This window comes from Lepus europaeus, chromosome 16 (genome assembly GCF_033115175.1).
Source record: "Lepus europaeus isolate LE1 chromosome 16, mLepTim1.pri, whole genome shotgun sequence".
Classification (NCBI taxonomy): domain Eukaryota; kingdom Metazoa; phylum Chordata; class Mammalia; order Lagomorpha; family Leporidae; genus Lepus; species Lepus europaeus.
Window position 1 is genome coordinate 75,704,336 of NC_084842.1, and position 12,592 is coordinate 75,716,927.

Genomic DNA, 12,592 nt, shown 5'->3' on the forward strand with positions numbered 1-12,592 from the left:
ACCAAGAGCACTGCTGCCTACTTTCAGCTAATCAACAATGGCATATCATACTGTTCATTATCCACTCAAAATATGCTTACTGTATATTATTAAAAGGCTAAACTCTGCGCATATATGTGGCATTCCAATTAACAACAAAAAAATATTGTGTCCACTAGCAAAATGCTTTAGGAGCTTCTAAGTCCCATCTCTGTATTTGTTAGTTACAATGCCTTTTTTTTTTTAATTTGGAGTCATATTAACAATTAATTTGAACCCCTAAAGTCCTGAAGAGATGAACGACGCACGATACATACAGACAAGCATTCGTTGATCTTTCAGTACTTACACTTGTAAGCAGATGTTTCAGATGGTCATTTAGAGAAGGCCCAACAATGGCACTTAACTGTACCAGAGCTGTCAATCCTCTTTCAAATACTTCATCATCTGAATGGACCTATAGGGTTGGTTGGTTAGTGATAAGGGGCAAAGAGAAGAGGAGAAAAGGAAAGATGGGTTAGGAAAAAGGGCTAGTCTGTGCAAAAAAAAAAATATATATATATATATATATATTAAACTATGCTTTTAAAAATAGAACATAATCACCAAAACCTAGAACTTATAAAATAAAAGACAGTCTTGTGGTGCAGTGAGTTAAGCCGCTACATGCAAGCCAGCACCCCACACCAGAGTCCCAGTTTTGAGTCTCAGCTGCTCCAATTTGGATGCAGCTCCCTGCCAATATGCCTGGAAAAACAGCAGGTATTGGCCCAAGTACTCCCACCAACATGAGAGATGTGGATGGAGTTCCAGGCTCCTAGTTTAGGCCTGGCCCAGTCCCAGCTGTTGCAGTCACGTAGGGAGGAACAAAGCAGATCGAAGATCTCTGTCTCTCCCTTTCTTTTATTCTGCCTTATGAACAAGCAAAACAAACTTTAATGCAGGACATCTAAGAGATGTCTGTATCTTGTAGAAGAAAAAAAATAAATAAAAAATAAAAAACAAAAACAAAACCACTTTTTGGCCTGAGTGGAGCATTAAATGAAATTTACCTAGCATACACAGACTGCTTTAAGGTTCATTAGTTTTTCTAATTACTCAAAATCTCCTTTTTTACATTTTGTGCTTTTACGTATATCCTTTAAGTACAAAATCTTGTGGCCCTGAATAACTGGAACATACTAATTCTACACAGGCATCAAAATCACAGGTAAATGACTCTTTCCCATATAATTTGGAGGGGAAAAAGGCATAAGATATGCTAAATATAACAAAGCTGTACGATGACATAAATGCCATACCAGAGCCGCCTTTAGCACTGGAATCAGTCTAGGCAACAAAGGCATGGCTTTCTCAGACGCATCTTTGACCAAAAGTAATTCTTTAAAACCCTCCTTGGACACAAAGGTATACGGATGTTTAGTCTCTCTCAGACCCTACCAAAGAGAACAAAAACACATGATTTATGTACCAAATTTGTTACACTAGTACAGATAAAATTGCATCATTACTAGCTTAATTGAAAATTCAAAAGTTTGATTATTGTGTTCTTAATAATATTATTTCACTAATGACAATTTCAATTACACTGAGAAACAAAATACATACATGAGAAAGGACCACTCTACTCACAGAAGGGTTAAAAAAAAAAAAAGCAAAATAGCAGGAAAAAGAAAAAGGAAAAGGAAAGAAAAGAAAGCAAGAAAGGAAAAGAGCAAGGGGGCCCGCGCTGTGGCACAGTACGTTAAGCCTCTAACTGCAGCGGCAGCATCCAATATGGGCACCAGTTCAAGTGCTGGCTTCTCCACTTCCAATCCAGCTCCCTACTAAAGGCCTGGGAAAGCAGCAGAACATGGCCCAAGGTGGGAGACCCAGAAGAAGCTCCTGGCTTCGATTAGCCCATCTCTGGCCACTGTGGCCATTTGGGGAGTCATCCAGTAGATGGAAGACCTCTCTGTCTCTCCCTCTCACTAACTCTGCCTCTCAAATAAATAAATGTTTTTAAAAATTAAAAAAAAAAAAAAAAACTAGCAAGGAAATAAATGGGAGAACAGAGAAGTAATACAAAGAAAAAGGAGAAGAAAAACTCACTAGGCTAAAAATATTTTGTATGTGTTTTCATACACTGCTAGAAGAAAAGAAAGTAGCAAGGGGGGGCCAGCACTGCTGTTCTAAAATGTATATTGATAACCCCCATTATTAACATATAACTACTGCATCACCTACCTTTACAATAATTTTACAGCTTGGTCAGTTTCTGAAATATATTTCCTTCATAGTTAAGTATTTTATATTAAGATATTTAAAAGGAAAATATTGCACTATGTACAAAAAGCATTCTAAGATTTTTTAAATGCCATCTTTAGCAGAGGATGCAATATAGAAACAGGAAGCAACATGTATAGATCATTTCTCATTATGTCTTCTACTCAAAATACATTAGAAATAATTAAATAGTACTCTTATGACTTAACCAATCACTGTAAGTCCAGATAAAAGGTCTACCTGGCACTTTTGGAAAAGAAAAAAAAACAATAGCAATAGAAAATAACTTCAATTAGACTACTCATCTGTAAATTGAGTTAGTCATGCTTAGACACACTAATTTGCAATTACTTTGTGCTTTAGATGCAACTATGTGCCTCTAAAAAGTGACCAGACTTTTCCTTTCCTTGATGCTATTATGCTTTTGAAAACTATGCTGCCAGCACTTGGGCATCACTTTGAAACAGAGGTTCTATCAACCCAGGAGTACCCTGTATTACACCCATTTTAGAGAGGAAGACTCCCAGGTCAACAGCTTAAGTGAATTTCAGTAAGTGGTTCTTCTGTCACTACTTCCCCCAAATAAGAAGGGAAAGCTAAAATTCTACCAAATACAAATAAAGTGTTGGTGTTTGCACAAGTTTTCAACAGACTGACTTTATGTGGCCTAAATTTAGAGTCCCTTTAAAGGTTCCTCTAGAGGATAACATTGTATGACACCAGGTTAAGCCACTAGGCAGTCCACGTCAGTGCCACCGGGAATTCTGGCTGCTCCACTTCAGATCCAGCTCGCTGCTAATGCACCTGCAAAAGCAGTGGAAGATGGCCCAAGTGTTTGGGCCCCAGAACCCATATTGGAGAGCCTGTAGGAGTTACAGGCTCCTGGCTTCAGCAAGAATTGTGGTCATCTGGGGAGTGACCTAGCAGATAGAAGATTTCTCTCTGTCTCTTTCTCTAATTCTTTCAAATAAATAAATCTTAAAAAAAAAAAAGATACCCCCAAATAAAAGTCCTCACTGTAGCTTATAATTAGTTGGAAAATGTATCTAAATATATCACCAATTTTGATTTGTTTAAAAAAATGGGTTGGTATCATGTAGGAAAGGATTAAAGTTTAAAATCTAACTAAACACACATCACTAATATTTTTAATTTTTAATACTAAGTTTAAAAGACTGAATCAAAACTGAATTTCACAAAAGGCCTTCGATAAAAGTGCATGTTTATAATATCAAAGTAATTCTGCAAACTGAGCCATGAATTAAGAAAAGCAAAGACTTATTGAAAAAATTTGGCAGTCTTCAGTAGGAACTGAGAAGTCCAATTATGAGATTAAATGTATTTGGAAAACTAAACAGGAAATAAGATATTTCAATGTTTCATTATAATTAAGAAATTTCAACAGGCAAAACTGCCTATTTTTTTTTTCACTTTTCTCTCAACTCAGCCCTCCCAACTAGCTTTATTAGGAAAAAGAAGTGCTTCTTTTATTTATTTATTTTTTTCCCCAAAGATCTATCTATCTACCTGAAAGAGCCACAGACAGGAAGAGACAGAGTTATTCCCTCTGCTGATTCACTCCCCAATGGCCTCAACGGCTGGGGCTGGACCAGGCCAAAGTGAGGAGCTTCCTGCAAGTCTCCCATATAGATGCAGGGGCCTAAGCATTTGGGCCATCCTTCACTGTTCACTGCCCTCCCAGGCACATCAGCAGGGAGCTGGATTGGAAGTGGAACACCTGGGATTCAGACTGGCACAAAATTTACTTATTTGAGAGACAGAGATGAGAGAGAAAGACAGCACAGAGGCTTGCATCCACTGCTTCAGTCAGCAAATGCCTCAATGGCTGGGGCTGGCAAAGGCCAGAGCTAGGAACTGGGAACCCAATCCAGGTCTCTCAAGTGGGTGGTGGCAATGAGCGGCTGCCTCCATGAGTCTACACTCACAGCAGGTTGTTCAGGAGCTGGAGCTAGAAATCAAACCTGGGCATTCAGATATGCGACACAGGCATCTTCACCACTAGTCTAAATGCCCACTCCCGGTAAGTGCTTCCTTAAATAAAAAATAATAAACTCGATGTTCTTGCTTAGATTATCTATTACTAGGTGACATATTCTATAAACATGGCATTACCTATTTTTCTTACAAAAAAAAAAATGTGTAACTCTTAAAAAAATGGTAAGTAACTAAATGTTTAAACATGAGAAAACTGATTATTTCTCAACCTCTAATTCTAGGAGTAAAATTCACTAAATGTATCATTGATTTACTTGAAGGTAAGACTTCACCAACTCCTGCCATAACATGTTAAATTAGGAGCAGGCAGGTAGCCTTAGCAGTTAAGACACAGTGCCCCAACTGGAGTTCCAGGGTTCAATTCCTGGCTCTGGCTACTACTGGCAGCTTCTGACTGAGACCTGGGAGGCAGCAGTGATGGTTCTAGTGATTGGACTCCTGCTCCCCATGTAGTAGACCTGGATTACCTTCTAGCTCTTAACTCTGGCTACGTCGCTGGGCACTTCAGGTAAACCACTGGAAGATAACTCTGTCTCCCTTTGTATCTCTCAAATAAACAATTTTTTAAAAAAATTATATTGAGCAAGCATTGGTGCAATGGTTAAGATGTTGCTTGAGACGCTCACATTCCCCATCAGGGTACTTGAGTCTGTTTCCAGTGCTAGCTCCACTTCCAACCCCAGCTGCCTACTACTGAATACCCTGGAAGGTAGAAGATCAATGGATCAAGTAATTGGATTCCTGCCACCCACACAGGAGAAATGGACCGAGTTCCTGGCTCCCACAGTCGGCCTCTGCTGGCCTTTGTGGACATCTGGGGAGTAAAGCAGCAGATGGGAACCCTGTGTGTGTGTGTGTGTGTGTCTATCACATAAATAACACTTTTAAAAACAGGTAAATTATATAAAGGAATAAGGAATACAAACTTATTTAAAATACTCTATTAACCATCCCAATGATAGTTTATTGAAGATTACAAATAAAGCACAGAGTCCCAGATTTCTCCGAAAGGACGTCTAGAGGTTAGTATCATCACTTCCCTAAGAAACACAGCTAGTTGTACAGAGGTAGAACAACCACTTACCATTGTCAGATGTAGGTGAAGCTTTACTCCCTGATGTTCTCATTTGATGACTACAAAAAGCAATTTTCCTTCTCATTATAATTCTATATAATTATCTTTTGAATTAAGTATGCACACTTTACCCACTTATTTACAGATCTTTATACAGACTAATTTGATGTTTATAAAACTTGATTAACCAACTAATTCCTTATTAAGGAAATATTTGTAATGTATAGTTTGTTTCTTATTTCCAAGTACAAAATGTCATTTACTGCCAAGCTATAAAATAAAATTTTAAGAGACTTGTCTATAAAAATTAAAGAGAAATTTACCTCAGCTAAAGTAATAAGAAGAGGATCAAATGGAAGGTTTTCAGGAGGACATTCCCACTGTAATCTGTGTTTTACTGAGCCATGCACCAATCTGAAACGCAGAAGTCAGTGAATGTAACCAGGAAAACATATTAAGCAGCAATCATCTAACTTGGACACTGTTTAGAACACATTTATCAGAATTATTTTATAACATGTAGGAATTCCTTGACTTAGATAGAACAAGGATATTTTACAAAGCAACATCTATTATCCTAAAACTTCCTACTCTTTCAGCAAAAACTGGTAACCCTACATTTGTTAAGTTGTGGTACTTTAGTATGTTGCTACCTGTAAATCTTGTATCTTATATGTAATGTAATATAATGTAATGTAATATAATATAATATAGTGTATATATATATATATATCTTAACTGATATCTTTTAGTCACAAGTACAACAAAATCAGTAACCTACAGAAAATGAAAAATGCCAACGAAACATAATACAGAAACTAGAGTTTCAGATAAACATAGGGTAACAACAAGTTGTAGGACAACCAGTTTTTATCCCTGTTATAGAGAACAACACTGTGCCAGGAAAGTGAAATGCGACTTCTAAGTTACAAAGAGGCAGCCCACCTATGACGTATATTCCTGATGTTTTTTTTAAAAACAGCTTTACTGACAGGTAATAAACTGCACATGTTTAACGTACAGTTTTAATGATCCGATTTTTTAAAATTTACTATATATGGGCCACACAGCAGACTCATAAATAACACCCTAAACAGCACTCTGGCCCCAGAATCAGCTCATAAGGCATTCAGATCTGGCTAAAAAGCTGATGAGTTTCTGAGGCATGGAAAGCCAAGACACTGTGGCAAAAATGACCTACATGAAAGAGCTCTGTGAGTGAGATCCCGGGAAACCTAAGTAACTCCAGGGAAGTGGTGGTGGCGGGAACTCTTCCCCAGGACAACTTCTGGTTGGTACAACTGGGCAGGGGGAGCCTCGGCACAGTGGGCAGAGGCCAAGCTAAGTGCTGAACATCTACACGGGCCAGGGCCCCGAAGCAGCAGTGATCTGGCCCCAGGCGGCAGCGAGGCCACGACTGAGAGAGATCCCAGTGGAAAGAAGGGGCCATCAAAGAAGGAGGTACTTTTCTCTGAAGGGAGTAGAGAACTTCCACTTTGATCATGGCCTTGTCTAAATAATGTTGGAATGTGTGGATTCAAAAGGCTTCCATAGCCTTGGCAGCTCATGACAAAAGCCTCGGGTGATCACTGACATCATAAATAAGAGTGTCAGTTGTTAAATCAACAACAGGAGTCACCGTGCACTTGTTCCCCATGTGGGACCTCTGTCCTTAATGAGCTATACTACGAGAACTAGCAATAAAACTAGTCTTCAAACAATACTTTATACTTTGTGTGTCTGTGAGGGTGCTAACTGTTGAAATCTTTACTTAGTGTAGAGTTGATCTTCTGTAAATAAAGATAATTAAGAATGAATTTTAATGAAGAATGGGATGGGAGAGGAATAGGAGGTGGGATGGTTTGGGGGTGGGAGGGTGGGTATGGGTGGAAGAACCACTATAATCCAAAAGCTGTAACTATGAAATTTATATAGATTAAATAAAAGCTTTCAAAAAAATTTAATGTATATGGGTCAAATGGTCATTTTTCCATTCAATTATTGTTTATAGCTGCTGTCTATATTCCCACTAAACTAGGGTCTTACTGGTTTTAACTTGTTAAATTTCTTAATTGGTTAAGCATTTATTAAGCCTTTTTACTGTAATGTAGATTTGAAGTATTATATCTCAAAAAATTAATAAAAGGGGGGAGGGAGAAAATATGTTCTTAGAATTTTATCTACAAATCACACAGAATCTGATTAAAAACTAAAAATTAAAATAAAAAATTTTAAAAAGATAAAAAATAGTGTACAACAGGGTAAGTTTTGATTATGAGTACATTCAAGGAACTATGACAATCATGACAATGGACTTAGTCATCAAGCCCAAATGTTTCTTCACACTCCTGACTTCTTGGTTTCTCTTTTAGTGCTATTTTCACAATAGTAAGGGACCTCTGTAATGCTGTTTTTATGGTATCAACAAAAATTAACTGCTTGGAGGAAAGAGGAATTAAGGATCCTAAAACAGGGCTTCTATTCAGATTTTTTTTTTTTATTTGACAGGCAGAGTTAGACAGTGAGACAGACAGACAGACAGGGCCGGCGCCACAGCTTACTAAGCTAATCCTCCGCCTGCAGTGCTAGCACACCGGGTTCTAGTCCTGGTCGGAGCGCCGGATTCTGTCCAGGTTGCTCCTCTTCCAGGCCAGCTCTCTGCTGTGGCCTGGGAGTGCAGTGGAGGATGGCCCAAGTGCTTGGGCCCTGCACCCGCATGGGAAACCAGGAGGAAGCACCTGGCTCCTGGCTTCAGATCAGCGCGGTGCGCCGGCTGCAGCGCGCTGGCCGCAGCAGCCATTGAGGGGTGAACCAACGGAAAAGGAAGACCTTTCTCTCCTCTGTCTCTCTCTCTCGCTGTCCACTCTGCCTGTCAAAAAAAAAAAAAAAGAGAGAGAGAGAGAGTAGAGATCTGGACTGGAAGATGAGCAACTGGGACAGAATCCGGCGCCCCAACCGAGAATAGAACCCGGGGTGCCGGCGCCACAGGCGGAGGATTAGCCAAGTGAGCCATGGCGCCGGCCATTTAATCAGAATTTAAACTATGAAAGCATAATAAAATTACTTTTTGAGTTTATTTTTCATTCAAAATCCTAAAATGTCATTAAAAACAATACTTACTGAATTCTGAGAAAAAAGTTTTGATTATTCTTTCCAAAATAAGCTAACACACTGATGTACTATGAAAAAATTAAAAACTTCTTAGTAACAAATATTTCAATATTATGACAATGCTAGTAATATATATTTGTTTTCTTAATATAGTATCAATGTCCGCCAAGAAAGACAGCATGAATTATTACATCAAAAAGAGAGCAAAAACGGGCTGCCATTGTGGTATAGTGGGTAAAGCCTCAACCAGAAACCCCAGAATCCATATGGGTGCCAGTTCATGTTCTAGCTACTCTCCTTGCTATCCAGCTTCCTGCAATGGCCTAGGGAAAAGCAGTACAAGTTGGCCCAAGTGTCTGAGACTCTGTCACCCAGGTGGTAGACCTGGATGAAGCTCCTGGCTTTAGCCTGGCCCAACCCTGGCCACTGTGGCCATCTGTGGAGTGAACCAGCAGAGGGAAGATCTATCTCTCTCTCTCTCACTTGCTCTCGGTAACTCTTTCAAATAAATAAATAAATCTTAAAAAGAAAAAAAGCCCTATGTACTTATTAAGAAACAACTGCATCAAACTGCCAACTTTACTTTAAAAATAGGGTATTTCATTTACAACTTGTTAAAACCTGAGAATATTTAAATAATGTTTTTAAAAAACGGTTCAATTTCTTAAATTATTTGGTGTTTACCATAAATTCTTAATAATTCCATTTTGGGATTCAGATTTTTTTGTTAATAATTCCAAGGATCTCTACCAAAATACCAGCCAGAGTAAGTCACATTTATCTCAACCTTGCTAGTAAATAAAACTTTCAATATATTTAAATTGAATACTTCGTTAATTTTACTTAATTATTTAGAATAATGTGGTCAATTATATGTTGTATTGATTTTTACCTGCAAGGAATACCTCCTTTAGAGTAAATAGCTGCAAATGCAGAAGGGGCTCGTGACTGTTCACCAAACTGAAATTAAAAACAGGAAATTATTACTTTCACTTCTTAGTGGTACCTGATCAAATTTAATCCTGCTGAGGTCAGAGCAAATGGCCACCCTGATTTTCAGCCTGCCAAACTGATATGGCATAATTTCTACCCAGCAGCAGACTGCAAGAAATTGCCAACCCTTTTGGTAGTAGTAACGTCACCACCACACTTCGTATATTTCTTTTTATCCCTAATTTGTTTCAGAAGGCCTGAAGGTGGCTGAAACCATATATGGACTGATAGCCCTTTCTACTCTGTCCCTGTGACCTTCCAAGGTGAGGGCTAAGTGGAGAAAAGGTTACACACAAGAAAGGTGTGTATGCTTTTAGTTACTAGCTTATCTCCTACTTGCCTTCCAGCCAAATAACAAATGGTATGGAAAGTCAGAGAATCTATATAATTTCCCCCAAATGGATTAATGCTTTCATGCAAATCAAAGGATTAGGTTGGATAGGGGTGAGAAAACTGAAGATGGAGCAAGGTTCTCACAAACACACATCTGGATGCATCTTAGATTATAAACGTCTTGGGGCTGACCCTGTGTTACAGTAGATTAAACTGCATCCCAGAGCAGAGAGTCGGTGCAACTCTTGGCAGCTCTGCTTCCAATCCAGCTCCCTGCTGATGTGTTTGGGAAGGCAGCTAATGATGGCCCAAACACACACATCCCTGCCACTCATGTGTGAGAACCAGATGGGATTCCTGGCTTCTAGCTTTAGCCTAGCTCAGCCTTAGCTGTTACAGCCATCTGGGGAGTGAACAAGGGGGTGGAAGATCAAGATCAAGTTTTCTTTCTCTTTCTGTGTCTCTCTCTCTCTTTCTGTGTGTGTCTCTCTTTCTCCCTTCCTCCTTCCCTCCCTCTCTCTGTTGTTCTGCTTTTCAAACAAATGCATTTTTTTTAAAAAACATATAACTTCCAGTTATTCAGTTTTGCTATAGGTTAAGAAAAGAATTCTACATCTACTCTCAACGATGATATAAGAGATGGACAACCATTGACATTTGAGCATTTAATTAATTAATTACATTTCAATGTGATTAGAAATTTAAAGAGAATTTAAGTACAAAAAGCAAACATTTTGCCATGTGGTACTTCAAACATAAATAAAACAGTTGTGTAAATTACAAAATATAAATTTATGAACCATAACAAAGATACAGCTACTTAATTTTTAAAACAAAAATCACATGAAATAGCTTTAACGTATACTTAGGGGCCAGTGCTGTGGCGTAGCAGATAAAGCCACTGCCTGCAGTGCCAGCATCCCATATGGGCGCTGATTTGAGTCCCAGCTGCTCCACTTCTGATCCAGCTCTCTGCTATGGCCTGGGAAAGCAGTAGAGGATGGCCCACATCCTCGGGACCCTGCACCCGTCTGGGAGACCCAGAAGAAGCTCCTGGCTCTTGGCTTCAGATTGGCCCAGCTCTGGCTGTTGTGGCCATTTGGGGAGTGAACCTGTGGATGAAAGACCTCCCCCTTCTCTCTCTGCCTCTGTAACTTTGCCTTTCAATAAATAAATCAATCTTAAAAAATAAATTAAAAAATAAAATACACTTAGAGTATATGTTTTTAGGTAACTTATCTGACATTATTGTTTGAAAGCAATTTTAAAAAGTTTTGTTTCTTGGGGCCAGCACTATGGTGCAGTAGGTTGGGCCACAACCTGTGACACACCTACATAGGAATGCCAGCTCCAGACCTGGCTGCTTTACTTCTGATCCAGCTCCCTGCTAATGTGCCTGGGAAAGCAAAAGATGCTGGTCCAAGTACCTGGACCCCTGCCACCCAAGAGGGTGACCAGGGTGGAGTTCAAAGCTCCTGGCTTCAGCCTGGCCCAGCTTTGACCACTGCAGACTACTTGGGAAGCCAAACAGTGAACGGAAGGTCTTTCTTACTCTGACTCTTCCTTTCTCTGTCACTATGCTACTCAAATAAATAATAATAAAACCTGAGAAAACACAAAATCCTTATGCTTCTTTATTGCAGGAATTTTAACTAGATGAGTGAAATCTTCCTATTTCTGTGAATTATTATGTAGAACATGAATTAAGCTTTGTAAATAAGCTCTTTTACTACAGTTTTAATCTGCATCTCCTACTTGCCCTCCCAACATGTGTTTTTCCAGAGAAAAAGGAGTTGATTCTAAATTTTAACACAATGAACCATTCTAAATGCTGTCCTGAAGAAGGGCATACGATAATCGTGATGACAAACAGGGTTAAGGATATACATGCAGAAGTGTGGAGGTGACAAAAGTACAGAGATGAATTGGTTTGAGTATGTTTTACTTCCTGATATGAATTGTATTCAGTTGCCATCTTCTGCTTGCCACCAGTCAAAGAGCCTCAGCCACTCTCTCAGTGCCTTTTGAAAGCTGAAATCACTAACATCTTAACCTACACCTACCAAGGCCGTGCCTGGGCCAGACAGCAACTAGTGCTACTGTACAAGTGTGGTACAACTTAGGCACTTTTATGTGTATAAATCTCATGTTTGTTACAGCTGATTAAATTGTTACAACAGGATGAAAGGAGGCTAATACTATTGTTAGGATTGTTAGTGGAACTAATTTATGTAATACAGAGGAACATTCAGACCTTTATATATCTATGGAAGCATGTAAACTGTCCTATGACAACAGAATACAAACTTATTCAATATTAGAAAGTGAAATTGGCTGGCGCCGCGGCTCACTAGGCTAATCTTCCACCTGCGGCGCCAGCACCCCGGGTTCTATTCCTGGTTGGAGCGCTGGTTCTGTCCGGTTGATCCTCTTCCAGTCCAGCTCTCTGCGGTGGCCCAGGAATGCAGAGGAGGATGGCCCCAGGTCCTTGGGCCCTGCACCCGCATGGGAGACCAGGAGAAGCACCTGGCTCCTGGCTTCGGATCGGCACAGTGCACCGGCCGCAGCGGCCATTGGGGGGTGAACCAACAGAAAAAGGAAGACCTTTCTCTCTGTCTCTCTCTCTCTCTCTCTCTCACTAACTCTGCCTGTCAAAAAAATTTAAAAAAAAAAAAAGTGAAATAATAGGAATAAAAAAATAAAGCTGATATGATAATTTATTTTATGTTCTACATGCTCATCAATAAACATGACAGAACATACCAAAACTGGTTCATTTCAACACCTTCTCAACACTCATCCACACATGCATATCATTAT

At 39.3% G+C, this 12,592-nt stretch overlaps 1 protein-coding gene across 6 annotated transcripts in view; it reads right to left on the bottom strand.

Annotated features, from left to right (window-relative positions):
* Positions 1–12,592, bottom strand: part of PACRGL (parkin coregulated like) — a 42,573-nt gene that overhangs the window by 14,268 nt on the left and 15,713 nt on the right. For all 6 annotated transcript variants that reach the window (XR_009868175.1, XM_062212802.1, XM_062212805.1 and 3 more), the window contains exons 4-7: positions 9,339–9,406; positions 5,659–5,749; positions 1,281–1,415; positions 329–436 (exon numbers count right to left, since the gene is read on the bottom strand). Coding sequence is in view for 5 of the 6 variants with exons in the window: in XM_062212802.1 (XP_062068786.1) it covers positions 329–436; positions 1,281–1,415; positions 5,659–5,749; positions 9,339–9,406 (402 nt within the window). In the remaining variant the exon portion in view is untranslated. The remainder of the gene's footprint in view (positions 1–328; positions 437–1,280; positions 1,416–5,658; positions 5,750–9,338; positions 9,407–12,592) is intronic.